Source organism: Pyrgilauda ruficollis, unplaced genomic scaffold (assembly GCF_017590135.1).
Source record: "Pyrgilauda ruficollis isolate IOZ18807 unplaced genomic scaffold, ASM1759013v1 scaffold67, whole genome shotgun sequence".
Lineage (NCBI taxonomy): Eukaryota > Metazoa > Chordata > Aves > Passeriformes > Passeridae > Pyrgilauda > Pyrgilauda ruficollis.
The window spans coordinates 2,366,890-2,394,842 of NW_024528488.1; the positions used below are offsets into that span (position 1 = coordinate 2,366,890).

General features: G+C 40.4%; 1 protein-coding gene across 9 annotated transcripts in view; it reads right to left on the reverse strand.

Moving 5' to 3' along the window:
* Positions 1 to 27,953, reverse strand: part of ATRX (ATRX chromatin remodeler) — a 67,587-nt gene that overhangs the window by 5,414 nt on the left and 34,220 nt on the right. For 7 of the 9 annotated variants that reach the window (XM_041484633.1, XM_041484630.1, XM_041484632.1 and 4 more), the window contains 21 exons: positions 26,639 to 26,769; positions 25,928 to 26,140; positions 24,285 to 24,378; positions 23,668 to 23,776; positions 22,860 to 23,039; positions 22,345 to 22,486; positions 21,844 to 21,953; positions 19,870 to 20,016; positions 19,494 to 19,671; positions 14,623 to 14,760; positions 14,236 to 14,411; positions 13,124 to 13,241; positions 12,371 to 12,501; positions 11,990 to 12,078; positions 11,657 to 11,826; positions 10,624 to 10,777; positions 10,219 to 10,322; positions 8,579 to 8,687; positions 7,395 to 7,572; positions 5,451 to 5,645; positions 708 to 857 (listed from right to left, as the gene is read on the reverse strand). In XM_041484633.1, the coding sequence (XP_041340567.1) occupies positions 708 to 857; positions 5,451 to 5,645; positions 7,395 to 7,572; positions 8,579 to 8,687; positions 10,219 to 10,322; positions 10,624 to 10,777; positions 11,657 to 11,826; positions 11,990 to 12,078; positions 12,371 to 12,501; positions 13,124 to 13,241; positions 14,236 to 14,411; positions 14,623 to 14,760; positions 19,494 to 19,671; positions 19,870 to 20,016; positions 21,844 to 21,953; positions 22,345 to 22,486; positions 22,860 to 23,039; positions 23,668 to 23,776; positions 24,285 to 24,378; positions 25,928 to 26,140; positions 26,639 to 26,769 (3,016 nt within the window). Of the gene's footprint in view, positions 1 to 707; positions 858 to 1,104; positions 1,167 to 5,450; positions 5,646 to 7,394; positions 7,573 to 8,578; positions 8,688 to 10,218; positions 10,323 to 10,623; positions 10,778 to 11,656; positions 11,827 to 11,989; positions 12,079 to 12,370; positions 12,502 to 13,123; positions 13,242 to 14,235; positions 14,412 to 14,622; positions 14,761 to 19,493; positions 19,672 to 19,869; positions 20,017 to 21,843; positions 21,954 to 22,344; positions 22,487 to 22,859; positions 23,040 to 23,667; positions 23,777 to 24,284; positions 24,379 to 25,927; positions 26,141 to 26,638; positions 26,770 to 27,953 lie in introns of those variants that run through there. The other 2 variants (XM_041484635.1, XM_041484627.1) reach the window with 2 other exon arrangements.

The following is a 27,953-nucleotide window of genomic DNA, read 5'->3' on the forward strand; positions in this document are numbered from 1 at the left end:
ATTCAAGGTGGTCTGTGGCAATTTATACACCCACTTTTTGTACTTTTACAGTACCTTTTTTGAGGGTGTCTGGCCCATTGAAATTCAAAAGGCAATCTGGGGTAACACCAAAAGTTCTGACTGAGAATTCCAACCCTGGTGGCATCTCATGAACTTCCCTTATGACCCTGCCAAGGGTCAAGGCACAGCTTTTGTTTTAGCTTTGGCACACCTCACCCACCCAGTTAGGGGGGATCAATCACCATCAACTGCATCTGATACAATAACATGGCAGCAAAATGGGAACAGGGCTCCACCTTCTTGTCATTTCACTGATTTCCGTTGTATTATCAAGTACTGGTTAATATGTTAATGTGTGTTAGCTAAGGAAGGTGACACTGTCACACAGAACCCCTGACAGGGACACCCTCGAATGGGAAAAGAGGGATTACACAGAACAGCAGCTGAGTTTCATCATAAACTAGAAAAAAAATGCAGGTGTAAAAGTAACTTATAATTAAAGTAACGAAGTAAACAGAAAGAACCAGCACTGAAAGAGAAAAAAAGACACAGTATCTCCATTTTTCCTATGTCAAGCTATGCTTTACATATTTATGTCTCAATCTGTAACAAAGTTTAATTACCCAAAGACAAACTGAAAAGGTAATTGGGACTCTAAACCTGGAAAAGTTATTTTCATATACATAAACCAGATTAAACAGGCTTACCTTCTTTTCTGCTTCATATTCTGCCCAGGCTGCCTTCCTCTCTTCTTCAGTGAGTTCCTCTTCCTCCTTATGGTCCAGGAGTGAATCATGTTCGTGGTACCCAACTATGTACTCCTTGTTGATCTGGAGCAGCTCTGCCAGGATGGTGTCCTGTTCACAGGAGGGGATGAAGGAGGAGTCACCCAGCAGCTCTGCCCCGTGTCCCCCCTCCTGCTCCCTCCCCATTCCACACACAGCAGCTATCAGCACTCCACAGCACAATAAAACCTGGAAATCATTTAAAAGCACAATTTTCCTCAGAGGGAGAGCAATGGATTAACAATCTGTTGCAGAGAGGACAGTGCAGTCACTTAATAAACCACAGGAATGCACTCAGATTCCACAACAATAAATGCACCTCAAAAGAATGGAATGTTCTCAGTGGCTTCTCCTTTGCTTAGGCTGGACAACAGACAGCACCTATCAGTACATCTGCAGTTATTATACAGAAACAGCATCTCTGCAGCTTTCAAACACTGAGCACTACTTTGGGTCCAACATCTCCAATTTTTTTAGTCAAACCTTTTTGTCTGACGGGCAAATTTTGTCTGATGCTGCAGAGGATGAAGAGGAAGATCCCTGCAGGACTATGAAGAACTGCTCCTGCTGCACCTCAGGAGCTCCTTTCCTAAGTCATTACAGAAAGGGGGGTTTTACATGACTTGTGTGGCTGATGAGCTTTGTTAATTAAGGAAGCTCCAACACACCTCAGTGTTCAGGCTAAAATTCCCAATACGAAAACATCACTGAACCACTCCTGAGAGGAATTACAGTCCCGGAGTACCTGAGCCCCTCCAGTCCTGCCCTCACTGTGCCAGGGTTTGCACAAGCAGGAATCCAGCCCATCCCACCCTGGCATGTTATGATCTCAGCTGAACAATGACTGAAAAAAGTACCAACAAACAAACAGATTTTTACAGCCACTCTGGGAACTGCTGTGCAAGTCCTGACCAGGGGTTCTGTCACAGCAGCTCCACAAAGCTGTTTGAAAAGTTAATTATGTTAACCAATTATCCATGAGCTGCTCTTTGTGCCACCCTTCTCCCGTTGGGTGAATCACTGTCCCCATCAGCAGCTCCTCCCAGAGCATCCCGGGTGGGCACAGGGAGCAGAGCAGGGGGCTCCGGGGTGCTGTCACCCCAGGGATGGGGGGACACAAAGCCCCGAGGAGGCTCCTGGAGCTGCAGGATCTGCCCTGGCAACAGCAGGGCTGCAAACAGCCCTGGAATTTAACCCAGCCTCCCTCAGCCCTCCAAAAGTGCTTTAAATGACATCCAACTGGGCTCTGCTTTCCTTTGCCTAAACTTTATTTGGTGTTGACTTTAATGATGGGAGCTTAAAACCAGGATGCATTTAGTTCAGTCTTACAATTAAAAAATACTAAATCCACATTACACATAAAAAACCATCAGAATAATTATTTCTTTATATTTGTTTAGCTTGTTGATAGAATAATGATTATCAATTGGTTTGTAAGCTTTAGGATGAATTCCTGGAGATGAATGAAAATATGATGAGAAACTGAAAAAGGGGCTTAAAATTTAAAAAAGACATTTGTCTTTTTAAAATCCTGATGGAAATTAAATGCTATGCAGAGATCAGTGTGTTAGAAAGGAAATCTTCCATGAAGGAATGCAAGTTATGTTGTAATTCACAGGTTTTTCTCAACCAGCTGAGTATTTAATACTAAAGCTAAAAAAACAAAAAAAAAAAAAAAAAAAAAAAAAAAAAAAAACAAAAACCCACAAAAAAAAAATTCTTCAAATCCAAAAAACAAAAAAAAAAAACAATTCTTCTAATCCTGAGATCAAAATTCACAAAGTTGTCCCTGAGTATGGAACCACAGTAAACCACATGTCTCTGTCCTGAGGCAGAATAAAACACTGATATCCACATCCACTGAACCTGAACTGTGATTTTAATCTGCTTTTCCAATCTGCATTACATGACCTCAACATGAGCCAAATTTTCATTTCACATCAATAAAAAAGCTCCTTCAAGTCCAATTCCCTGAATGAGGAAAGGGGAATGAGCCCAGGGCCAGCTCTGAGGGACTCCCAGTGCCCAGCACTGCCTTTGTCCAGCTCATGGACTGCACTGAACTATTCTGGAAATTACAATTTCCATACTTTCCTTATTTCCATAGCTACATCCAGCAAAGGTGACCAAGTGCTCATTCAGCCTTATGACACCTTTTCTGGACTGAAATTCCAAAGCAGCCCTTTGCAGCGGGGCAGGAGAGGGGATGAGTGAAATCAAACAATGGAAGTGAAGAGTGAATAATCCATGGGGGCCACACTGCTGTTACAAATGCTCTGCTAACCCAGGCTCTGCAGAAGCTGCTTCTGAGGGCAGAGCCCTGGAGCTCTGGAGCTGGGGCTGTAGCACCACAGGCACTTCTTCCCTGAGAATCTCCACTCCCTGAGGTCTTGTTAGACCACAGAGGACAAACTGCTGCTCCAATTAAAACTGGACATGAAACTTGGATAACCTTCCAGGAAAACAACAGACTGCACATATGTAATTTTTGTAGAAAATAAAAGCATTCAACACCTTCTCCCCCACCCCTTAATAGCATTTTCCAAGAAAACTGGTCTTGGACTCAAAGCTGGATGTTTTAAAGCCAAAATTCTCAAGGATCTAGTTTAAAACCAAGCAGGATTTGTTTCTTCACTTGCTGACTTTTAAAGCACTACAGAATGAATTCTCCCATCCCATTTAAAACACAAGAATTAAATATTTGGTTTTTTCTTCCATCCAGGAAGTGAAAAAGGAGTCAGAAGAACCCCAGCACTCAGCTCTGAATTATTCCTCCTCATCCCACATAAATCCTGGCTCAAGGATTCCTGAAGACCCTTCCCACTGTGGGATGCCCTGGATCCAGGCAGGTTTCTGAGAAGAAAATCAATTATCCCCACAGGTTTTTCCACATTTGTGCTCAGATGGTTGAAGAAAAGATGGAACACATTTCCCCTCATTCCTGTTCACATTTCCCTCCAGAGAGGGGCAGCTCTAAAAGCTGCATTTCAAACCTCCTTGTCCCCCTGTTCTGAGGACTCTGCTCTCCCCTCGCACTCTAAAATAACGTAAAAGCACAAAAAGTGGTATTTTTACCCTGCCCTCTTGTGACAGGATCTTAAAGTGAATTCTTATCTCTAAATGCTGTGTAATTACTTGATGTTACAATAAAATAACAATAAAATGTGTTACAATAAAATGTGTTCCTATCAGCACATTTTTAAATCAACCTAAGAAAAATGCTGTGTGTTGTTAAATTAATTGTTAAGGAGATTAATAACTAAGCTGAATCATGCAGCTTTGCTAAAATCACACTGAAATAAGGAATAGTTAACTGAGTTCATGGCTGAGTTCATTCAACCTTGCACAGATGAATTTACTTGATTATTTACAACCTTTTCAGCCATCAAACAAAAAGGAATTAGAAATTTGCACACAGCATGGACTGAGATGCACATCTGCAAGAGGACAAAATACCATCTGCTAAAACCATGAGACAACACAAAAATAAGGCAGAAAATGGTTAAAAGCTCATACTCAACTTGACTTGCACAAACCTTACACTGATGATGGCATTAATATGGAACTTAATACTGAGTGATGGAGGAAGTCTTGAGTTTATAAACACATTCATTAACTGATTTATTTTTGTAATAGAAAACCATAAACCTTCAAAATATAATTATTGCATTGGACTGATCAATGTTTCAAGTTAACAGATTCAGTTGTTTCACAAGTTTTTGAGTTATTTTTACATTTTTTAAAATAAGAAGCAGCAGCAAATGGTGCTGCATTGGCTCTCTTTGTGGAGGCACAAATGCACAAAGCATTAATTAACTAAGAATGTAAAAAAAAGATAAAATACTATTAATTATATAATATAATGTCCAGACACTACAGAGTGACCAAACCACAGAAATTTAACCAGTTCATGAACTACTGGCCACTCCCTGAAGTGTTCCAAATGCCAAGAAGCAGAGAATTCCACAACAGCTGAAGGATGAATTAGTCTTTAGCAGCCCACAGAGACTTCAAATGAAACATAAACCCACAGCCTAATCTTAAATATAAACTGACTTGGAGAAAAAGAATATAATAATGGAACCAGTTATTCTTTCCTCTAAAGTTTATTCTTATCTCAGTGCAACTCTTTCCTTATCTCTACTAAAGGAAGTTAAACAGGGAACTAAAAGCCAGAAAGTCCTGGCAAAGGAAAACATGGATAAAGACGACCCTTACCTCCAGTGCCACCTCACTGATGTGTTCTCACAAACTGAGGTTGTGCTGGGTCCCACCAGCACCCACTCAGATGCTAATTTGAGTTTTCCACAGTTTCATGCAGTAAAACTTCTATTCATTCAAAACGTGTGAAAAAGTGACTTCAAAGTTGGGTCATTTCATGAGTATCTTTCTCTCACAGTGTCAAATACACTGAGGGGAAACTCCTCACCCAGCAAAGTTGGGTCTTTCAATCAGTATCTTTCACAGTGCCAATTACACTGAGGGGAAACTCCTCACCTAGCTCATTAAGGTTTTGTTGTATTAATTATGGATTTTATTGTGCTTCCTGCTCTTCACCCCCACTCCAAGTGACCAGCACTGCTCTACATCACAAACCTGGAACACATTTAAACAGACCCAGGTTATTTTTACAGCACAAAATTCCTGCTGATGGCCGCCACTCACTTTTGGCAGCATGGGGGTGTCCCTCTTCTTCTTCTTCTCGGAGTTGGGGTCATCCAGCAGGTCTGGCTCGAAGGTGTAGAGCTCGGTGAGCTCGTTCATGGTGAAGTGCCGCTCCACCTGCTGCTGGTCCACCACCCTGAAGGACAGCGACTGCTTCGTCACCTGCCGGTCGTAGATCTTGTCCTCCATGGTTCCCTGAACACACACACAGCTGCTGCTCACCCACAGCAATGCTCACAGGTGTAAAACAGCCCAAATAACCACCCAGCAGTTCTCCCTGCCTTGCTCCTGCCACTTTCAAGCCGTTTGTTTGCTGAGCAATAAAAGGAAAGAGCTGCTGGAAGCAGCACAGCAGGAATTGTGCATGGGACAGATGTCATCTAGCTGTTGACTAGAGGAAGAAAATTGGTCTTTTAGTGGTGTTTTTAAGAGATTCAGTTTTGCTTCAATTCCCCAAAGTAGGATTTTGACCAAAAAATGGCAATTTTCACAGCATGTACCTTATTTTGCTGCTCTGAGCAGCCTGTGAAAAGGAAAACAGATACCATATCACTGTGGTGGAGGAGAGAGGGGAAGGGAGGCAGTCAAGCCTAATTCACCACAGCTGTGTACAAAAAAAAATTAGATCTTTGATGAAAAAAGGAAAATTACTTATTTTTTGAAAAAAAAAAAAAATACTGAGAAGGACGAGAACAGCACAGCCTGTTCTGAACAGCATAATTTTAAAAGGATATCAACAGTTCAAAAGTGCACAGAGAAAACTACAAAAATAAACTGAAGCCTGAAGAAAAACCCCATTTGTGACAGTAACATGTCCCAGACCAGGATCTGCTTCAGCTGGGATGGAAAGAGTGACTAGATCAAGGGTTAAGTGCTCCTGGGAAAGGGCTCCAGGCTCCTCTGTCACACCTGAGGAACCAGAAGCTGAAGAGGCACTTCCTGACAGAAACAATGGCCTTACATAAAGCACAGATCAGTGTCCACACCAGTTATTACCCATCTTAAACATCTGCAGGGTGTGATATGAGTTTTCAAGTACGACTGGATGCCTTTTTATAAAAATTCACTTGTATCCATGTGGTTTCATTGCAGTTGGATCATCAGGGTCTGCAGAAGGAGCTGCCCTGAACAGGGCTATTCCCTAACAACACCATCCTCTGCAGGAACTGCTCCATTCAGAGTTTTTAGTGGTGTGCAAATTAAAAAGGCTGAGACTCCTGCTCTGAGTCTGGGTCTGGACATGTGAATCACTGCTGCAATTCCAGAATTTGGGTTGGGGAAGTGTCAGACAAGGGGAACTTCACAGTATTGAATGTAGGGAGCTCCTGATGCAGGGAATGATTGGCATTTGACTCTATGATTTAGGATGCTGAACAATTGCTTGATTAAAACTATATTACATTACACTATACTGTATTAAAGAGGTACTACACTAAAGAGATACTAAAAGAATATTACTGAAAAACCCGTGACTGTCTCTGACAGACACAACACAGCTTGGACCTAATAGGCCAATTATTATAAACAACCACCACTAGAATCTAATTAAGAACTCCCTTCAGGTAAATAATTTTCCTAACACATTCCACATGTGCAAAACAACAGGCGCAGAGAACAGAGATAAGAATTGTTTTCTCTTTCCCTGAGGTCCCTCGCTGTGATTCTCAGGAAATATCCTTAGGAAGTTGTGCCTGCCTGCCTGCCCTCTTTGGAGAGAGCTGCAGCTGCATCACAGGAAATAATGTGACATTTATTTTACCACTCTTTCCTTCATGAGCTGCTTCAGTGGCCAAACCCTGATCAGATCAGAGCTGGAGTATGACTGGATCAACGTGGGCCACTACAGACCCCAACACCAGCCCAAACAGGCAGAGTCCCCACAGTGCCAGCTCCCAAATGTGCCTGCAGGATGAAAGAGCACAGGAAGCGCAGCCGGACACTCACCTGAGCCAAAAACCTGTACACAAACACAGGCTTGTTCTGCCCGAAGCGATACACCCTGAAGATGCTCTGGATGTCATAGGAGGGGTTCCAGGAGGCATCAAAGATGATGACTCTGTTAGCAGCCACCAGGTTTATTCCCAGGGAACCTGCTTTAGTGGATATGATAAACAAGCGGCCTCTGGAATAGAGAAGAGTTGCAAAATTTCAGTATTTTGGAAAATAACTGTTGTTCATATACTGAAATAACTCCAAAACTTCATTAAAATAATGTATTAAGCATAAAACAGATGCAGATTTTACAAGAACAACATTTTTAGCAAAACATACACTCCCAAAAATACACATCAAGGCCTTTTGCAAATGAGCTGTTAAGAAAAACTGGTGGGGAAGAAAAAAAAATCTTTGGAGTTTGCATTTTCAAGCTCTAATGAAATTAGTTATATCAAATTAAACCATAATTTTAAACAGGCAGATTCCATAACATAGAAACTCTTTCCTGGCCTGCACACTTTCAGGGTAACTCTCCAATGACACTGTCTCTTTGATAAATCTGGGATTTTTGAGACTCAGAAAAATCTCACTCTGGTTCACCTTGGAAGCAGTTCTTGACAGACACCTGACAGAATAAACTATTTAAAAGTACTAACACTGGATTAGCTCACTTCTTAATTTACATTTTTTCTCCTGCACATCATAAATGACTGTACCATAATTACATACTTCATTTTTTAAACAAATCTAGGAAGGTGAAGCTCCTTAACTTCATTCAAATACAAGCCTGTACCTCTCTATGTAAATCAGACTTCAAAGTCCCATTTTGGAGGAGCAGTGGAGGGCTGGGAGCTAATTTTGGAGGCAGCTGAAAGAATTAATTTGCTCCTGAGTGGCCCAGGGACTGCACACCCTTCCTAGGCTCTTGTATCCTTTAAGTGCTTGCAATAAAAACCCTGTCTGTGACTTAAATTAGTTACAATCTAAAGGACAATGAAAATAGCAAGGAAACACTGCTGAGTAAATGGGATTAATGTGAAGTCAGTAACACATTCCTGCAGGTTTTCTCTGTGAGTTCTGATCACCATTTGCCTGGTCCTGAGGTCATGAAGCTAATAAAAGTAGTAATAACTAGGCAACAAAAGAAAGAAAAAGGGGAAAATAAAGCATATGTATCTCAGGAGAGAGCTCACCTCACATTAGTTTCATCATTAAACTCCTCAGCCCATTTCTTTCTGGACTGAGCTGTGGTTGAGCCATCCAAGCGATAATAATCAATATTTCTGAACCATTTTCCTTCACCTGCAAATGCAACAAGTTTTTCAAGTTATGAAAATGCTGATGGTGTAAATAACCAGACTGGTAACCAACTGGAATTTAAAGACAGAAATTTATAATAAAAAAAAATAGTTCTGAGGTCAAATTTAAATTTAATTATTTGAAAATACCTGAGCTTTTTTTGGTGGGGGAAGTCCTCTTATTTTTCACACTTCCTAGCTGTATTTATAAATTTGCAGAGCTATGCCTTAACTTGAAGCCAAAGTTAATTTTAGAAGTCCCAAAGATGTTGTTACATCTCATCTTCAGGTGCTGCAGCACTAATTGCACTTTTCCAATGGATCCAGGTAGGTTCACATTGCAGCACCAGTGTCAGTCTCCCTCACAACCAGCACTGGGAAGTCAATGCTCCAAAGGAGATTTCAAGGGTCAAACTCATTTTGGAACTGAAACCCAGCAAAATCTTGGCATTTAATTACCCTGTGAGTTACAGTAATTTCTTGTCAGATTGGGGGAAAAAACAACTACAGCTGATGGAGGATTTTCTTCTCTCAGTAATCTTCCATCTTCTCTGGCCATCAAGGTGTTTGCACACAAAATTAATAACCCTGAGCCATCAATCATAAAGAAAACAATGATTCTGGGAGCTGCATTGCTCATTCAATCCATCGTGAGAGGCAGATTGGTGGGTTCTGTCAGGAAAGGTGAACCTTGCCATGATCTAATTTTGCTGGCCAGAGCTACCACACATGGAAAACCCCAACCTCTTTAAAATCTCAGAATAAAGGCGCAGCTCCTCAAAAAGACACCTTGTAATGTCTGAGACGACAACATTCAGAGTAACAAGCAACAGGCAGGAACAAGAAATCAGTGAGAGACACATCCTGGAGATCTCCAGTCACCATCACTGAGCCACTTTTCCCTTATCTCAAGTGCAAACACATGGAAGAGTTGGTGAGAGACTGGAAAGGAAAGGCAGACTTGAAGGAGTTCTTCAATCCACATGTCCTGGGAATGAAACTCTGGGTAAGGAGGAACAGCACCCTCAAGAGCTGTGGGAACATCTTAGTGAGGCATTCCATGCCATTTGAGCATCACTAGGATAATAATTGATTCAATACTTGCTCCCTGTGAAATCCATAAGCCAACCTGCTGCTGTGCATATAAAGCCTAAATTCACATTTTCCACGTTTTACACACTGGTTTAAAGCAGCCTCATTTCCCTTCACTCCCTCTCTCCCAGGAGAAAGGATCAGGATTTGCCACACACCAGAATTTAACATCATTTTTGTGCAGGATTTAACAAAATGCCTTCTCTCAGATGTGAATGTTAAATCTGCTTAGGCTACAAGAAGCCAGGGTGGTAGAGAGTGAAATCAGAGAGTCCACAATGGGCCAGCAGAGAGCTCCTGCAGGGGAGCCCAGTAACCCTGCCAGCCTCAGGGGCAGTCCAGAGCATGCAACATCCATTCCATGGATGGAAACACTCCATGGGCACTGCACAGAGACTTGTGAAAGAGCTCTGAGCATTGCAGCTGCTGAAGGAGACACTCACCTTTGTAGATAGGAGGCTGATCTCTCTCAGATTTCTCCCTGTTAGCCAGCTCCAAGAAATCTTCTATCAAATCCAGAGATATCAGGGACTGGCTGAACACTAGGCTGAAAAAAGAATCAGGGAAACACAGAATTCATCTCTGGAGTTGTTTTAATTATTGCACTGCTTCACTTTTGTTCCCTCCTCCCTCTGATACGACCTTTGAGACAAACAGAGCAAGACTTCAGTGGGGCACATGCAGGTGTGGGAAGATCCCTGACAAAAATGAGTGCACCATGCTTGGCTGCTTCAGAAAACAGCAGAATGAAGAGTGGATGGATGGGGAACTCTATCAGACTGATATATTCTATATATATATGATTATAATATATTCCTGAAGTCTTTCATGACATGTCCAGAACTTACACTTTGTCTCCCAGCTCCTCTGCCATTCGGAGGATTTCAAAGAGCAGCACCATTTTCCCAGAATGTTCCAACACCTCAGCATCTGCATCAGTGACAAAATCTTTGTACCAGTCTGGAGCTGGGCTACCAGGATTGGAAGAGGATGTAGCTTTGCCTATAAAAAAAACCAAATAAAAAGAAATAAAAATCAAACATGAGAACATGGTCTTCATTTAAATGCTCTGAATGTCTGAACTACAGAATTGTCCCCTCATTATCAGACTTAACTGGTATAAAAAGTGTCAAAGAGGCAAAGAAAAAACAGCATTTGCACTATAAGCAATTACAAGAGTTAAATATTTAAAGGATGCAGAGAGAGAAACTCAGCCTGCCTGTAATGTAATTCCTTTAACACATTTAATCTCTGTGTGTAAATGTTTTACATACAACACCCTCCACCCCTTACACATTTACAAGATGTTGCCACTGGGATGGGGGCAAAAAAAAGATTTCTCACCTGACCTCTCCCAAAAATTTAAAATTACTTAGGAAAAGAAACTAGACACACATGAAATAACAGAATCAGAAAATTATCTCTGTGATACCAGATACAAGACAAAAGCTAGATTATTACAGGAAAAAAACCAAAAATTAAGTGTGCAGCTGTAAGAAGTTTGAATAACAACTTTAAAGAGGTCTTGTGCTCCTGCTGCACTGGATCTGCTTGCTCAGCATCCAATTCAAATTCCAGATTTGAGTTATAACAGATATATTTCCTAATATTTCCATGAATCTTCCAGGTTATATAATTTTGTACTTCTAAATTTAAAAATTTCCCTGTCAAAACCCCAAGTTCTGCCTCAAAACCCCCAAGTTCTAACTTGATGCCCCTTGTTTTTCCAGGTTAAATACAAAATTAGAAGTAGCAGGAGCTGTAACTGTGAATTAAGGAATTTGCCATTCTGCCACACAGCAGAATTCCTGACAGCCTTCTCAAATTGCCTTTTGCAAAACAAAGCTACCACACATTTCCAGCACTCTGTGTTATCCTCACCTTCATCTGACTTTGTTGATGCTGGGTTGTTTGTAAGATCTTCTACATTTCCTTCCCCACCTCCACGAGATCTTGAATTCCAGACTTTAATGACTTCAACATCATTATCACTGCCACTGCCACTTGAGCTACACTCTTTTGTCACCTTTTTCCCCTTGGATTTTTTTTTCCTAAAAAAGCAACATTATACACCCCATTATTTTTTTTTAAATCCCACTGAAAGAAAACATATTCTAACAGACACATAAAATACAAAATGAACATTCACTTTATAGGAATCACTTCAGTTCTAAAGGGAAACAACACCAACAAATTAAATAAAAGGTCAATTACTTTGCATAATCATCTGAACTTAAGCTCATGGAAGTTTCATCGGAATCTGAGGCTATGAAGTCATCCATGCTGTCTTCATCAAAATAGCCCTCAAAAGAGAAAAAACAGAAATTATTAACCATGCTCACCTAGAAGCTTTCATTCAACCTTTAGCCATCTGCTTACTCTTCATTTCAACAATGGTAAGCTCTACAAAGGCCTGGCCTTGCAAAATGGTTTAAGAATGACAACATACCCAGCAAGAAAAATATGACAAAACCAGCAGCAAAATGACCCCACAGCAACAAAGATTTCCATTAATTTGATGAAACTTTACCTAGAGTTTGGCAGAGCTTATTTGGAAAGCTCTCCAGTGAGAGTATTTTGATATATCTAATTTACCTTATTTTCTTTGCTAATATAGTCCAGCTGCAAACACCAAGGGTGAGTCCAGATTCTGCTCAACATCTGGAAATCCTGGAATAGTTTAGCTCCAGCTTTGCCTCTTCCACCTTCATTGCCACCACCTACACCTGACAATAAAGTTCAGGTTTTAGAGTGAGCCCTGAAGTCAGTTTGCCACACTCTGCTCCCCTTTGAAGAGCCCAGCAGAGCAGATCTGAGTGTTCTTTCCAGCTGCACATCATACTGCAACATCTCTTGTAAAAGGGCTCAAATTACTCACTCACAGCCATTTTTTCTCCCAGTTAAAGTTGTCAAAATTAGATTTTCTCCTTTTTCTTGATAATGAGAAACATGATTATATTTTTTACATAGAAGTACATTGCTCCCCAGTACAGGAATGTACACAAATCCTCTTAAAAAGACAGACACGTCTATTTAGGTTTTGTAAAAGCAGCCCAAGGTGGAAAACACAAAATAACATTTGCATTTAGGTCTCAATGAATCTTACTAATCTGAGCTACATTTAATGACCTGTAACACTGCAGTATTCTAATAGAAAACAAACAAACAAACAAACAAAACAAAACAAAAAATAAAAAAAAAAACCCACACCAAAAAAAACCCAACCCAGCTTATTTTTTTGTTGTCCAAGCACTTTAGTGCATAGGACAATGTTCAGAAAGTTGATGTTCACCTAGCAAGTGTGGCAAATGCCCTTTATTAAATGCCATCAGAGCTGCAGGCACATACCTGTCAGATGGTCCAGGTAATACTGGTACAGCTTGCACTGGATGGGGGTCATCCTCACCTCGAGCACGTACTCGTATTTGGGAGGCAGGAACTTGGTTAATGCTGTGTAATCCTTCCTCTGCAATTGCACAGACACTGCTTCAGGCACAGAAACATGGCAAGGACTCCTGAGAGCTTCAGGATTGTGGCATCTCAAAGGACAAAGCACTGTGGATCAGCGGTGGTGAGTGATCCTGGTGCTCTCAGCCCCAGAAGGGGAAAATCAGCCCAGGAAATACAATTTTTACTCCAGGCCCTGCAGCAGGAACCCCCCTGCCCCACTCAGGAGCTTCTCAGGCCAAAGCCCATGACCTGCTAAGCCCATGGCCAGCTCCAAGTCCATGCAAAGTTCACTGCAACTTCAGGAACTGCTCTGGAACTGCTTTTGGGGTTTTTTTAAAGAATACTAAAACCAGATTTTACTTCTGTTTTGTTTTTTTTTGACTCTGACACTACTCTGTCTTCCCATTCACCCAATGACCACAAGAGAGACCAGCTCTCTATGGACAAGATCTGCTCTGCACAGGGCTGGAGAAAATCCATGTGGGCTCCATCCAAAGCTTTTTTTATCTAAGGTCCATAAAGTAACAAGTTCTTCCCCCTTTTGAACCTGAATAATTTTCATTCTCTCTTGTTTTCTGGTGTTCTGATTCTCACAGATCAGAAAAAATACATGTTCAGAAATACCTGACAAACTATGGACCAGCAACTTTCTCTGCAGACTTTAGGGCAGTTCTTAAATGTGCATATGGAATTAAAACGGAATATTTCAGAGCAACCAATGTCCTACTCTACCAAAAAAATGTTCTTGTCTCCCAGCAGGAAATAGCTGTATCCTCTAATACTTGTATTTTAGAATACACTGACATTTGCAGAAAAACTATGAAGTTTTTCTAGTCACAGATAATGCAGGGATCTAACAATGAGTGAAAATATTTAATTTAAAAGATTTATGGAGCTCTCAAATCAGAAGTTTATAGGCCTTTGGGTGATTTCATCAGAGTGATACAAAAGAACTCCTCTCCTTCCCTGCAGTGAAATGCAGAGATGGGTTAGGGACAAAGTGTTCTCACCTGAACACAGCCAGCCAACATCTCATAGAGGATGTGAGCACGTTTCTTCATCACCCTGACATCCACGGGGGTGGAGTCTGCACACTGCCCGTTCTGGATGGGGTTGATGAACCGATTCCGGAACTCCTTAATTGAGCCAAGCAAATTCTCCTTAATGAAGTTAACCATGCAGTGATCTAGGAGAAACAGGCACACTTGAGCGGTTCCAAATGCAAAGCACAGTGCTGGGATTAATGCAAACAGAAAATAATTGTGCCACATCTAAATACAGAGAAACTTAGCAGGCAGCTGCACTGCTTCAAATCCTTTTCTTCCCATCAAACTAAATATATCTTCTATGGCTGACAGGCAGGAGTGTACTGAAGGAAACAAAAGACAACTACTCACATTCTATAAGATTATTCTGCAGTGGTGTTCCTGTCAGAATTATTCTTCTCCTAGATTTAATAGAATTCATTGCCTTGGAGACAGCAGATGCTTCATTTTTCAATATGTGTCCTTCATCACACACCACAAAGTCAGGACCTGGAAAGAAACAATATTAAATCTCTCCACAATATTTCATTGCCACAAAAAACCTGACAGCCTAAAGCATACGAAATTTGTTCTACACCAATGTTACTTTGGGGTTTTTTTAAACTTTTTTGTGTGTTTTATGGTGAGATTTTTTAGCACTGATTGGGTTCTCACTCAGCCTCTGCACAAGCATTCAGAGGAGCCACTCTGGTAAAATCAAGGCTGTTGCTTGTAAAGTCTTCATGGCAAGGAATAAACTCAGCTTTGCAGCATATTCCTGATAAAATGGTCTATTCCTGCTGCTGGTTGTGCATGGCTGCACCTCCATCCATCCTGTCAAAACTCAGTAAAACTTCCTTCTCTCCAGCTTTAGGCTGCCATCTACTGACACTTGAGCAATCCCAAAACGTACAAAAACCAGGTAACCTGAAATTTTTCATTAAGGCAAGAATAACACAAGGGGAACAGAGTGCAATCAGAAGTCTTAGAAAATATAAAACACAACCAGACTTGATCTGAATTACAGACAAGTGAATTGCCACCTTGCAGCTGAAAGTCACCTCAGGAATGTCCTCAGCTTTCTTCCAGGAGATAAAATATCAGTCTGGTTTAAGTGAGCTGCACAAGGAATGTCAAAACCACAACACATTCCCACAGTATGCAAAGCAACTCTAATAATAAGATAAAAAATACCCAACTTGGCAGAACAGACTTACTCTTAATTGTTTTCAGACTTAGGGCAATTTCTGGAATTTCTTTCCTTGAAAATGAAGTAAAAGATATTCTAGGATCCAAGCAGTAACTCAGAATAAATGTTTTACCAGCTCTAAATCTGACCTCAGTTCCAGCACTCTCAACTCTGAGAGCAGCTCATGACAATTTGCTGCACCTTGGAGAAAAGCCACCAGTTGGGTTCAGCAATTCAGCACTAAAAAGGCCAATATTTGAGGAGCAAAGGAGGATTTGTCAGCAAGGACAGTTTAATCTTTTATAATTTACTGAGAATATTTTGTCTCAGACTAAATTCAAACTGCCTTCTAAAGAATAAAATTAATTCTAGGGCAGTGATCCACAGCAGAGAATGGATTACACCTCTGACTACACACACCCGTGCCAGTCACATTAATCATGCCATTTTAAGGTGATTTCAAAATGATTTGAATCTTACATGTGAAGGGAAAGGAATCAAGAAGGTATTTCTTTTCAAGCAAAAAACCCAAACAAAACAACCCCCAAACTTTTGAAACAAGTCTAGAAGACAATTATGAAAATCCACATACAGATTCCAGATGCACTCAGGCTTGTCCAAGCCAATGCATTTCTGAATTTCCCACCTGCCACAGAAACATTTCCCCATATTATTTAATAACTTTTGTACCTTCCCAGTTCTGACAGAATGAAAACCACTGAGTGGCTACACACAAAGCCTTCCTTTAAGTAACCATCTCCAGCAGTGACAGATCCTTTCTCTAGTCCTCATTTCATTAAAAACTGAGATTCATTCACATGAAGTTAAAGAAATTAAGTTAAAAAACCACCTCAAAACCTGCTGTTTGGAGTAAGTGAATGACAGTAAAAATAAGAAAAAACCCTATCTATCTCAGTACAATTATTCATGGTTTGTTTGGCAGCAATGCAGCACTGCTATCATGAACTAACATCTTGGCTACAGTTCAGCAGCAGGGATTTTCATCCATTTGGGGGGTTTTTCCCTTGTTCTTCCAAAACACAAATGCAAATCATTATGGACAGAACATTCCTCAAAATATGATAAAGGAATGTAAAGCTTAAAGGGACCTCAGGGGATCATTTAGATAATTTTCTCCATCTGAGATTAGGGTTATGAGAAAGGGGCAGACCTGACAGAAGTGGGGAAACTCCACAGCCTCTCTCTTGCTAAAACACTGTGCAGTAACACCCAATGCTACAAATCTGAGTAAATTCTGCCCTTCCCTTTCTCCTGATCATGTCAAAACCAACTGACAACTCTCCTTTCATTAACCAGCTCTTAAATGGTGGAGAATTTGTCAGTTTAGTTGTTTTTTTTCCCTAGGCTAAAAAGCTCTACTCATGCAATCTTTCCTCAAAGTCTTCATCTTCTCACCCTTCTTACTGTACCTGCACATGTTAATATATTGAAATACATAAAAGATAGATATATAGATATAGATATATACACACAGGTCTCCTGCTCCTCTGAAGTCTACAAGGACTTTATACAACTGCCAGTTAAAGAGAAGTCTTCAAGCCAAACAGTACCAGAATTGTTGTTAGTAGCAACAAGTTTAAAAAAAAATAAAGTGACTGAAGTTCTTCAAGCAGAGCACAACAGTGATCAATAACCAACAGCCCTTCAGCAGTGGCACAAGGCAGCCTGGAAACCCTGCATGTGTATAAAATCCTGCCATTCTTCCACCCAGCTGAGCTGGTTAATTAATGAAATCACTTCTCCACCCATAAACTTTGGCTAAACCTTCCCCCTCTGCTCACCTTGACAGTGCAACACAAGCTTCTCCTGTACAGTATCCTACCCCAGCAGTATTCACCAGACACATCTCATTAAATCAGCACTCAAATCCCAAATTTGCAGCTTTTTAAATGGGAAGTGCTCCCAGAAGCCAAGGTTTCCCTATTTCCAGTCCCAGCAGAAGCCAGCACATGGTTTTCTCTGCAACTGTCCGTGCTGAGCCACCAGCAGAGCAAGAAACAAATGAGAATCTTGCAATGCACACTTAGCCAATCCACATGACTCCAAAAATTAGTGGGTAACAACACACTGACACTTCTGTCTTCCTGCAATTAGTTAAAATAGAGAAATGGATGAGGCAGCATGAAATGCCCTCAAGTTGTGCCAGGAGAGGTTCAGGCTGGATATTAGGAAAATTTCTTCACTGAAAGAGTGGTTAAGCATAGAAGGAACTGCCCAGGGAGGTGGTGGAGTCCTCACCCCTAAAGTGTTCAAAAAATGAGCAGACATGGAAGCCCATGGCACAGTTTAGTGGGTATGGTGGGTCTGCACCCCACCTTGGAGGTCTTTTCCAACCTTGAAGTTTCCATGATGCTACAAAAATAATTAAGGAGTTAATTATAAGGCTGGCTTTCCCAATGGTCTGATTGCACTCTATCAACCAGTCCGAGAAGAGAACAGGAGGCTCCATGCTCATGTGGAATTATCCAAAACCCCTGAGGGCCAATGTACTGCAGCTTCCAACTGAACTGAAGTACACAAAGCCATGAGCAAAGCCCAAACACTGCTCTGCCCCAGCGTCTGAGGAGCTCTGGAAGGAGAACAGGAGCACAGCAGGATGTAAAAACCATGGGATGGGACAGGGAAGGTTACACCAGTCACTGTCTCCTCCTAACATCCCACAGACCAGTATTTTTGGGCTTACACAAACATAAATCCATGAAGGGACAATGTTGCTGCAAAGACACATGGTAATAACCCTTATGTTTGTCCTCCCTTACATTTTCCACCAGGAAAAAAACCCCACAAAAATTAATTACTGTAGAACATTTTATTTCATCACTGCACCAGAACAAGGCGCACTAAATAGAGAATTACTGTCCGGTCACCAGTACTTTGAGACAGCAATTCACAGCTTTTCTCCCTTAGCTTTCACTTCCTTGACAATATTCCCAATAAATGCAATATCCTGAGAAAATCAGATACAAAAGAGCACTGACAGAACAGGGTTCACCCCTCTTTTTTGGTTTATTGTTGGGGTTTTTTTGCTCCTAATAACTACAGCTTAGGTAGGAGGAGTCAAAAATCCATTGGCAAGAAGTGCATTTCCTTCACTGCTTAAAAAATGTGTGGAATTAACACATTATATACCAACAAAAATAGTTAAAATAGGTCACCAGCTGCTGCACTGGAGCTTCCCTGACTGCACAGCCATTGTATGACAGTCCAGTCAGATAATTAAAACCCAAGAAAACCCAGCTCCACTTACTCTGCCTTCCACACCTGCATTCTCAAGGAGAAATATCAACAGTATAGCAAAGTTATCAAAACTTTTAAAAACAGTTTTTAAGACATTCTGCGTAACTCTAAATTGTTCTAGGCATCAGTTGCCAGTTCAGAATTTGTAAGGAAATTTTGCTATTTTGGTGAACCTTCTTAATCCTAAAATTTTTAGTCCTTTTTGGGGACCACCTGAGAAATCAGTTATATCAACTTGGAATACTTTCAAGTGCTTCCATACTTGTTGACCTAAGTTTGCTAAGTTCAGCTCAGCTCAAACCAGACATCTGTTTCCCAAGACTGAAAAAATAATTAACTGCTTTAGCTGCATTCCCTTAATTAGCACTTCATTAACACTTGTTTTTTCACACTTCAAAGGTACATTGTCTACTATTTTCATGTGCAGTTGCCCCCTTAGTGGTAAATTTCCATCAAGGACAAAACAGCTTGTGATTGTAACAAATTAGCAGATTAAAACAGCCTTGGGTCCTCAACAAACCCCTCCAATCACTTTGCAAAGGAAGCAAAGCCAGCAAATAAAAACACTTACCAGGAGAAGTTTCTATAATATATTCCTTGCATTTGATTTAACAGAAAAGACCATTACAGAAATCTATTTACAAAAGCAGATGGGGGAGATTCTGAACAAATTTCTGTAACTCAGCAAAAGCCACAAAGAAAATCTGATGAATCTCACCAACACTATTTATTTTCTTTGCTCATCTTCATAAACCTTGAAGTCCAAACTACACAAGCTGTATAAATTTTCACTTACCTGGGTCGACTAAAGCTTTATTAAATATTTCTTTAAGTTTTCTACTCTTCACATTCCTGCCTTGTGCCAGGTTTCGATACATCTCGTAGCCAATGATCATCACACCTCCCTCATCCTGCCAGTGCTGCAGCATGTAGCTCCTCTCCTGAGGCCTCTTCACAGTTGCCAGCTCATAGACCTTCCAAAGGGGAAAAAAACCCTTTAATTCCTTTTAAAATATTCAATAGTGGTCTAATTTTTAATACTTCTCATGTATTAATGCAAGGAGATTTTTCACACAGTTAAAGCACATTTCTTAGCCTTTAAGTGGTGGAGCTTCTCAATTTTGCAAATCATCCCGTTATTTCATTAAGAACTCTTTTTAAGCCTCTTTTACCTCTAGTTTCTCCTCATCTTCTAAACCTTCTTGCCATTTTTCAAACTCATTCAGCCAGTTCAAGGCAGTGTTGAGTGGACACACAACCAGACCTGTCCGAAAATCCAGTTTGTCACATAGCAAGACTGTGTGGAGAAAACTTACTACCTGCAAGAGAAAAAACAAGCAGAACACCAAATAAACACCAGAAAGAAAAATAAATGCTATCTATTCAATTATGTAATTAAATTACCAACAACAGCCTTGTTTAAATATACTTTTGGTTAAACAAATAGAATTTCTGGTTAAATTTTCATACAGGTGTATTTGGAGTTCATATACTCCTTACTCTGTGTTCCATGGCTGCACACATCCCTCACATACTGAGATACTCCTGAATTGCTGAATCCTTTACATTTCATCAGTCATTTTCATAAATTAAACACTTCCATCAGGTCGTTTTTAAGCTTTCTCCCAACATTCATCTCAAACACAAAATAAATTCACAGTTAAGTTTCTTCTAAGTGAACTTCAGTCTTAAAGCAGTTTCTCACACTTTTTTCAAGGTATTTCAAGCGAAATTCAGCAGAGCTCTGCAGCAGGCTATGGCAGTGTTTTCCAAGGATTCACCCTGCAGCCAGCCTGGCTGTGTGTTGAGGATGACAAAACCTCCTTCAGGCTGGGAAAAACCCAAAACCTTGTGGTGTCACTCAGTACTTCTGCTGGGCTGCCTGTTTTGAGCAGCAGCGAACAAAACAGGACTAGAGGAGAGAGTCAGTGATGCCATGGCAGCTCCAGCTCTCCCACTGCACTTTGGATGTGCAACAGCACAAGCTCTTTCTGCATCAAATCTTGGTATCTGGCAACTCTGATTTGAGAGAGGGATTTGTAAACTGCATGGCTGTGCTTGGAACGCTGGGCAGCAAAGCGCTTTTAAAACTAAAGGATTTACTGGGGGTTCTGAGTAAGAGAAAACCACCCAGGAAGTCTCATGCCCACAGTCCTGGCCAGCAAGTCCCCAGTTCCCTGATTTCCCTGGTCTCTACTGACATCCTGCCCTGCAGCTGGCAAAGTCTGCCAGAACTCATGGCTGGTTCAGCTCTTTCAAGAGCTAAACAACAAATGGCAAAAATCACAGAGCACAGCAGTGACTGGCAGATGGACACATGGGAAAAACAACCACCTCAGCTTCATACACCAGCCTTCAAAGTCATTTATACTGATATATGTTTCTAACTATGGCTTTCTTTGATTATCAAGAAGTTACAGCCAAAATTACTGCCACTAACACATCTGGATCACTATAAAAATACCTTCTGCTGTGGGTATTTCATCAAGACTACATGGTGTGTAAAGTGTAGGTGGAAAAAGCCCCCTACACAACAGTTCTGCAAAGCATTGCAAATCTCCACTAAAAGGTGTGATTAACTCCTCAAGAACCACACCAGCTAAGCTAGGATCAAGTCTGTAAAAATACACCTTTCAAAGGTGATTTTTGAAATGATCTGCAGAATTGCAGACTGTCAAAATACTTGTCTGCCACCCCCACTTCCCTAAACAAAGCAAATTTTCAGATATGCTGGAGATAAAATCCTGCTGTGCACCAGCCCCAACCACAGCTCAGCCTGGGTTTGCCTGAACTGCTCATACCATGAGTGACCTCAGTTCTCTGATCATCCTCAGCTCTGTGCCACTCAAAAAACCCCACAAACACACCAGCACCTGACTTTACACACAAGGTCTGGCATTAAAAATAAAAACCAACCAAATCTGATAAACTTGTACTTCAGCAGCAACAAATTAATTTTAAAACAGTCAAGAAAATAAATCATTTCAGGGAAAAAAATGAATGAAGACAGAAAAAACATAACCTGCCTAAGATTATTCCACAGTCTTAGAAACAGGTTCCTGAAGCCTCTCTCCTGCCAGCTTTATTTTCTTGTTCTGAGTTACATGAGAACTACACAGCACTTGGAAATAAATTTTGTTTCTTACCTGTAATGTTTTTCCCAGGCCCATACAGTGAGCAAGAATGCAGCCAGAGCCAGGAGATGTCTTGGTTTTTTTTACAGATTCACAGCAGCAATCCCACATGAACTGAACACCTGAAGAAGATGATTGAAAGTTTTCTGATTAAGTATTAATTTTATTAAAGTTCACCCAGTAAGAGACAGCTGTGATCAGTGAGATCATGATAACTCCTAGGAAAGCAGCTGTCAGGATAATTATTGATTCACTTCTGTCCAGTGGGGTGTATGTGGGATGATCTTTATCTTGAACTTGATTATATTCACAGCTTCATTGAAGATGTGGCTACTGGGCTGGAAAATGTTCCTGTGAGGATGCAGATTGCCTCATCTTGAGGACAGGGAAATGAGAAGACACATTCTGGTTTTGCCAGTGAAGGAGTTTTTATTATTCTAATTCAGTCTGCATAAGGTACTGTGCCCCTGGAGGAAAAAGAATTCTTTTTTTTCCTTTAAACTCTTTCCTTACCATCTACTTGGTGTGGTTTCAGTCTGGTCACTATACTCCTGTGAACCTGCACTAAGGGTTCTTTGGTTTCTTCATCTTCATCTAAAACCAGCTTGGTTGTGATGGGACATTTCAGAGGTGAGGCATCCTCAATCTCTATCACCTGCAAACACAAACAGGGCATCAGAGGAATGTTCTCACAGGAGTAACATCCAGCACTTGAGACACTTCAGATTTACCAGAACTGGAAGTAATCATTTATTTACTGAAGAAAAACTTTTAATGCATCACAATTGACTCTGGCACTGAAGTGTAGGCAGCAGGGAGCTGAAACAACTTTCTAAGGTCACAGCAGTCAAATAAAACTTACCAAAGTCAACCTGCAGGAAACTGCAGACAAAACCTGGGGCTCATAAGACTCCATGTAAGTGGTTTTCAAAAATCACTCACTGAATTACATTGAGGTTGAAATTTACCATCTTAAACATCATCAGGAATTCAACTACTCAGAAACTTACTCAGAAACCAGACCATACCTCTCTCAATTTCTCTCTCTCCCGTTCTCTCTCTGCTATACGTTTTCTTCTTTCTTCTTCTTCTTTAAGCGCATTTTGTGTTTCTGTTCTAAGCTTATCATCTTTAATAATTTTCCTGATCTTCTTCCTGCCTTTTCCAGGAGATTTTGAGTCATCATTGTCCTCATTCTCAGAGTTACTCTATTAGAAATTAAGTGAAATACACATTAGCAAGAAAACTATGGCAGAGATCATAAATCCCTTCTTTCTTAGACAAGCTCCCAGAAATTCTTACACACACAGGTGAAGTTCAGGTAATAAGAAAAAATGCCTTTTTTAAAAGTCTGACAAAAGAAGTGCCACCTTAACTGTAATGCATTCTTAGATATTAAAGATAAGCCCAGCCGTGCAAAGGCAGTACTGAGGGCACTGTTATCATTTGATAATAGCTACTTATCATTAATAAAGCACTGTTTTTCCTGTTATACTGGTGCTAAATCAGATCAGCCCCTACCTACACCACACACGAGAAGAAACCCAAACACTACCAAAGCCTTAATCTGCAATTTGTCTCATCTACATTAAGATTAAAAATTCCACTTGCTTCAGTATCATGCATTTTTATCAAGATCCAGATAGGAAAAGTTTTAGTTCTTAAAACATAATGTTTTACCTCCACAACGGTGGCTTTTTACAAATTTAGCCTGAACTGACACTGAGAACAGCTTTAATTTTTTACTGTATTTTGTGCAGAGGTGTTTGAGATACCCTCAGCAGCTGGCAGTAGACAGAAACTCCCTGTTTATTACTTCAAGACATGACACAGCACCTTATTCTCATTTTCACTCGATGAATCCTCCTGAACCTTTATCCTCCTTCGTTTCTTTTTCTGTTTGTAGCTGCGCTGGTTTTCCTCTGCCTCAGCTTTTTTGGCAGATCTATTTAAAAAGCAAAAAGGCAATATTACTGATTAACCATAGTAATCCTCTGCCTCACTGAAAAACAATGGTAAAGGAGGAGTAGTAATTAATTAATAAGATATGCCCTCCATTTGTGCAGTTAGGGCTGACTTCTAAATTCCTTCCTGCTCAGCCCACTGGATACACAGAGCAATGAGAAAACCCATGAGAATCTCAGAACTATAAAGCATTAGTTTTATACTGCAATCCACCAGTTGACAGTGATGTATTTGGCATTAAAATGTCCATTTTTTGTTGGTTTTTTTTTGTACTGGCTCATCAAATTGTTGTGCATCCCCTACTGTGGTACAAATTCAAAACTCCCACATTTGCTGCAATTAATATTCTGTAATTCCTACAGACAGACATCACGAAGGGTTTTAAGAACTGCTCCAAAGTGTTTTAATTTTTACCATCTCCCTGCACAAACTGTACTATTAAAACCCAAAATAAACACAGGGTAATCACAGCTCAGTTTTGTTCATACCTTGTCCTTGGCCTTTGGTCATCCTCAGACTCACTGACCTCCTCACTCACTGCAGACTCGTGGAACTCAGAGTCATTGGAGTCATCACTGCTCACTGGAAAAGACAGCAGCATTTATTTCATGGTGAGTTCACTGCAAAGCCAGCAGCTCCTCACTGCACAACAAACTGCTTCAGAGAACAAACACTGCCAGGGTTCATGTCAGACAACATGGGACCCACATTTATAAGATAAAATGGGCACAGATAAGAAAAGATTAAAATTTAAAATTTAAAAGGTTGAAATTTAAGAACTAGTTGAGTCCTGGTGTGTGGCTTATTGTGCCACAAGCCTTGAGGTCCTTATGCATGAACATCTATGTTTATTTTAGGAGCAAATGGAAGAGAGGATTAAATGATGAAGAACTGTGAGGAACAATATGGAACTTCAGAAACCAAAGGTGATTTTTAGTTAAACAGAAGCTTTTGCTTCAAATGCTTTACGTGTCATTTTATAACCATACTTCGAGAAAAGGGCTCTTATTTACACACAAAAATACAAATTGCATCACTACATTTATGGCTTGGCATTTCTTCAGGTAGTGCAAGCTCAAAACTGCCTCAAAAAGCAATTAAAAATACACCTAAAAGAGCAGCATTAGCAAGACTCCCAGCCACTTTGAGAGCTATCCCTGGCATTTTTAGGTATTGAAGACACCAGCGTGGTATTTAACACCTTGAATTTCAGCCTGACCTTGAACACAGTGGAAAGTTTAATTGTTTTATCAATGACAAGGCTCAAAACATGAGTTGTTCTACGTACATGGGGAGTGGTAACATTAATAACATAGGGCTAAAAAGGGCAAACTGAAATCAAATATATTGTTGTGTTTGAGGGCAGTCAACTTCAAAGGTTTGCACTGAAGAACCCTAACTAAGCTGCCTCTCACTTGCACAGTAATTCATAAGTAATTTACAGTTATTCTTCCTGCATGAAATGCTGTAGGTAGAGTTTTAATCCTGTAAGGGAGGAAAAACATGAATACGCAAACAGATAAAAATGAGAGTTTTCATGGAGGAAAATGCTAAACAAACCACATTGCATCTTTTATTCTGTGGAAGACCACAAAAGCTGGCTGGCATTAGTGCAACACAGATCAGGGAAGCCCAGTGCACCTTTCCTGGCCAGGAAACACCCACAGGTTCTTTGTTCCTGCCTGCAACAATGAAGGGCCAGCCCAGGCTCATTTCACAGTGCCATCTGGTGCTCAGCTCCAGCCTGCTGCACTGCAATTCCAGCATGGACACACTCCTCAGGCGCTACTGCCACTCCAAGAGAGAAATTACATCAAGAACAAGACTGATTTTCCCAAATTCAGACACCCTGGCCTTGCCTCTGCTGTTTAGGATGGATATTCTGAGGTTCCACAGGATTAATGCAATTCAGAGGATACAGCAAGTGGAGAGAGCTGCACTTGTATTTGACATTTCAAATAAAACTATTTATCAAACAAAGATAAGGGAATGCTAGATTTCATACACAAGGAAGTTTAGACAGGGATTTTAATATCACAAAGGTTAGGATCTCCATTCTGACAAGCTTTGTATTTATTTTACAGAAGCAGGCACTTTTTATGACCAAAAAAAAAAGACGTGGATTATGTACCTTTCCTTCTATTTCTGCGCTTCCCCCCTTCTTTTTTGTCTTTTGGTTTCACCACCTTCTTTTCTTCTCCCGACTCCCCATCACTCACAGTGAGCTTCTGCCTCAGCAGTCTGTGTCTGTATCTGGGCTTCTTGGATGTTTCTTCCTCCTCTGAATCTGACTCAGAATTAGGTTCTTCCTTTTCAGACTTCTTGTCTTCCTTTTCCTTCTCTCCTGTCACATGGAAGAGTCAGTACCACATGCATACCAGTCACCTTCTTATCTTACAGGAATTAAAATCTGAATTAATTTAGGCTAAATCCAGTGCTTTTCCAGGGAATTACAAGCAACAACATACCAGTTTCCTCCACTGTTCAGTATTTCCCACTGCCTGAATGCTTGGAATGCCTGTTCCAATGGCTGTGTTAGCCAAATCTCTCCTGTGCACATGCAGGACTTACTGTTCTGTATAGATAATAACCCCTCACAAACCTCTACGACTTCTCAATTGCTTACAAAACCCAGAACTATAACAAAAAATAAGATACAGAAGACTAAAAGAGATGATAATCCTCATGACCACATACGTTGGTCTCTATGTGGCAACGACATATCAAAATCAGTAATATCTTTTGGTGAAAAACTTTAACAATCAGCATTTTCCAAAGTGACCCCTGAAATCATGATAGGTGCCACAGCACCACCTTTTCCCAGATGCTTTTTGGTGCTTACCATCATCTCCTGTGTTTTCAGTTTGCTTTGCAGGTTTCTTCTTTCCTTCCTCCGGCTGCTCATCTGAAGACGTATCCTCATCAGAGGAAAGATTGGCTTTGATTTCTTCTAAAAGCATTTTCTTGGCAATTCTTTGAAGTAAAACAGAAAACACTATTTATTCCATTGTTCAAGTAAATCTATGAATGACAAGTGTAATCCTACACCATTCAGAACTTCAAAAAAAGGGCTGAAAGCTGAACAAAAAAAAGACACGTGATGAGAAGTCATTGTGGCAAGACAGGACCTATCAGCAAAAATCTCACATTAATGTAACGTGTTGACTTGCTTTTAGAAAGCAGGTTTGTACAAAGCTTCTTAAAAAGAGAAGTCTCCTGCTTTACAGCAGACTTTAAATGGTTATAAAATGCACAGACTTAAAGAGATTTAATTTTATTCATGGTCTATCTGGATAACTAACCACAAGCACTTGCCTTCCAGCAGCTCTTGCAATAACCCTTCTGTGTTTATACCCAAAAAGTCTGACCAACACTACAGGACCTGAATTTCAGATAAAAATCATCATTTATTTCCTGCTCCACAAACTGTCCACTCAGCTTCCCATGGTTTCACTGCAGAAGTTTCCAGCTAATGCACAAGTGACTATGGAAAAATTATTTCTTTACAGGCATTTGCAACACAAAAATCTTCTGAGTCTATCCAAGGCAGGTATGCCAAAAAGGAAAATAGTGGACTTGAAGTTCCAGGGGAAAAAAAATAAGCCAGGTCTTCCTCATATAAATATCAGGAATACTACAGTTTTCATTCATCCATTTAAAATGAAATATGTGTTTTCTAGGTGAAACCTCATCTGTCTTGCTTTTTGGGAGAACTAATGCATGCTGTGTGTACATAGTTCAGGATGGGGAAGTCTCACACCAATCAAAATAACAGCTCAAAAGCCATGGAACTGAACCACAATCCAGCCTCCACTTGGGAATAGCAAAGAAACAGGGATCTCTTAAGCCGAACTTCTTATAGAACAGAAAACTGAGTTGTTGCTTCTATGGAACACTATAAAATGGGCTTTTAACAATCAGTATTTAATTTTCCAGCCTGCAATGTGTCCCTAAAACATAATCATTTTTCAAAGGGACTCTTCCCAAGCTATCTTTCCTGACACTCCACACAGTATTTTCTAATTTTTGAGCAATAGTGTAGTTTTTAAAAACACTCTCACACTAATTTATGTTCAGTTATTATTAAAAGATGGAAGCAAAATAGTTTAATAAACATTTCAATTTGTTCAGTGAGTCAGACCATCCATCAGCATCCA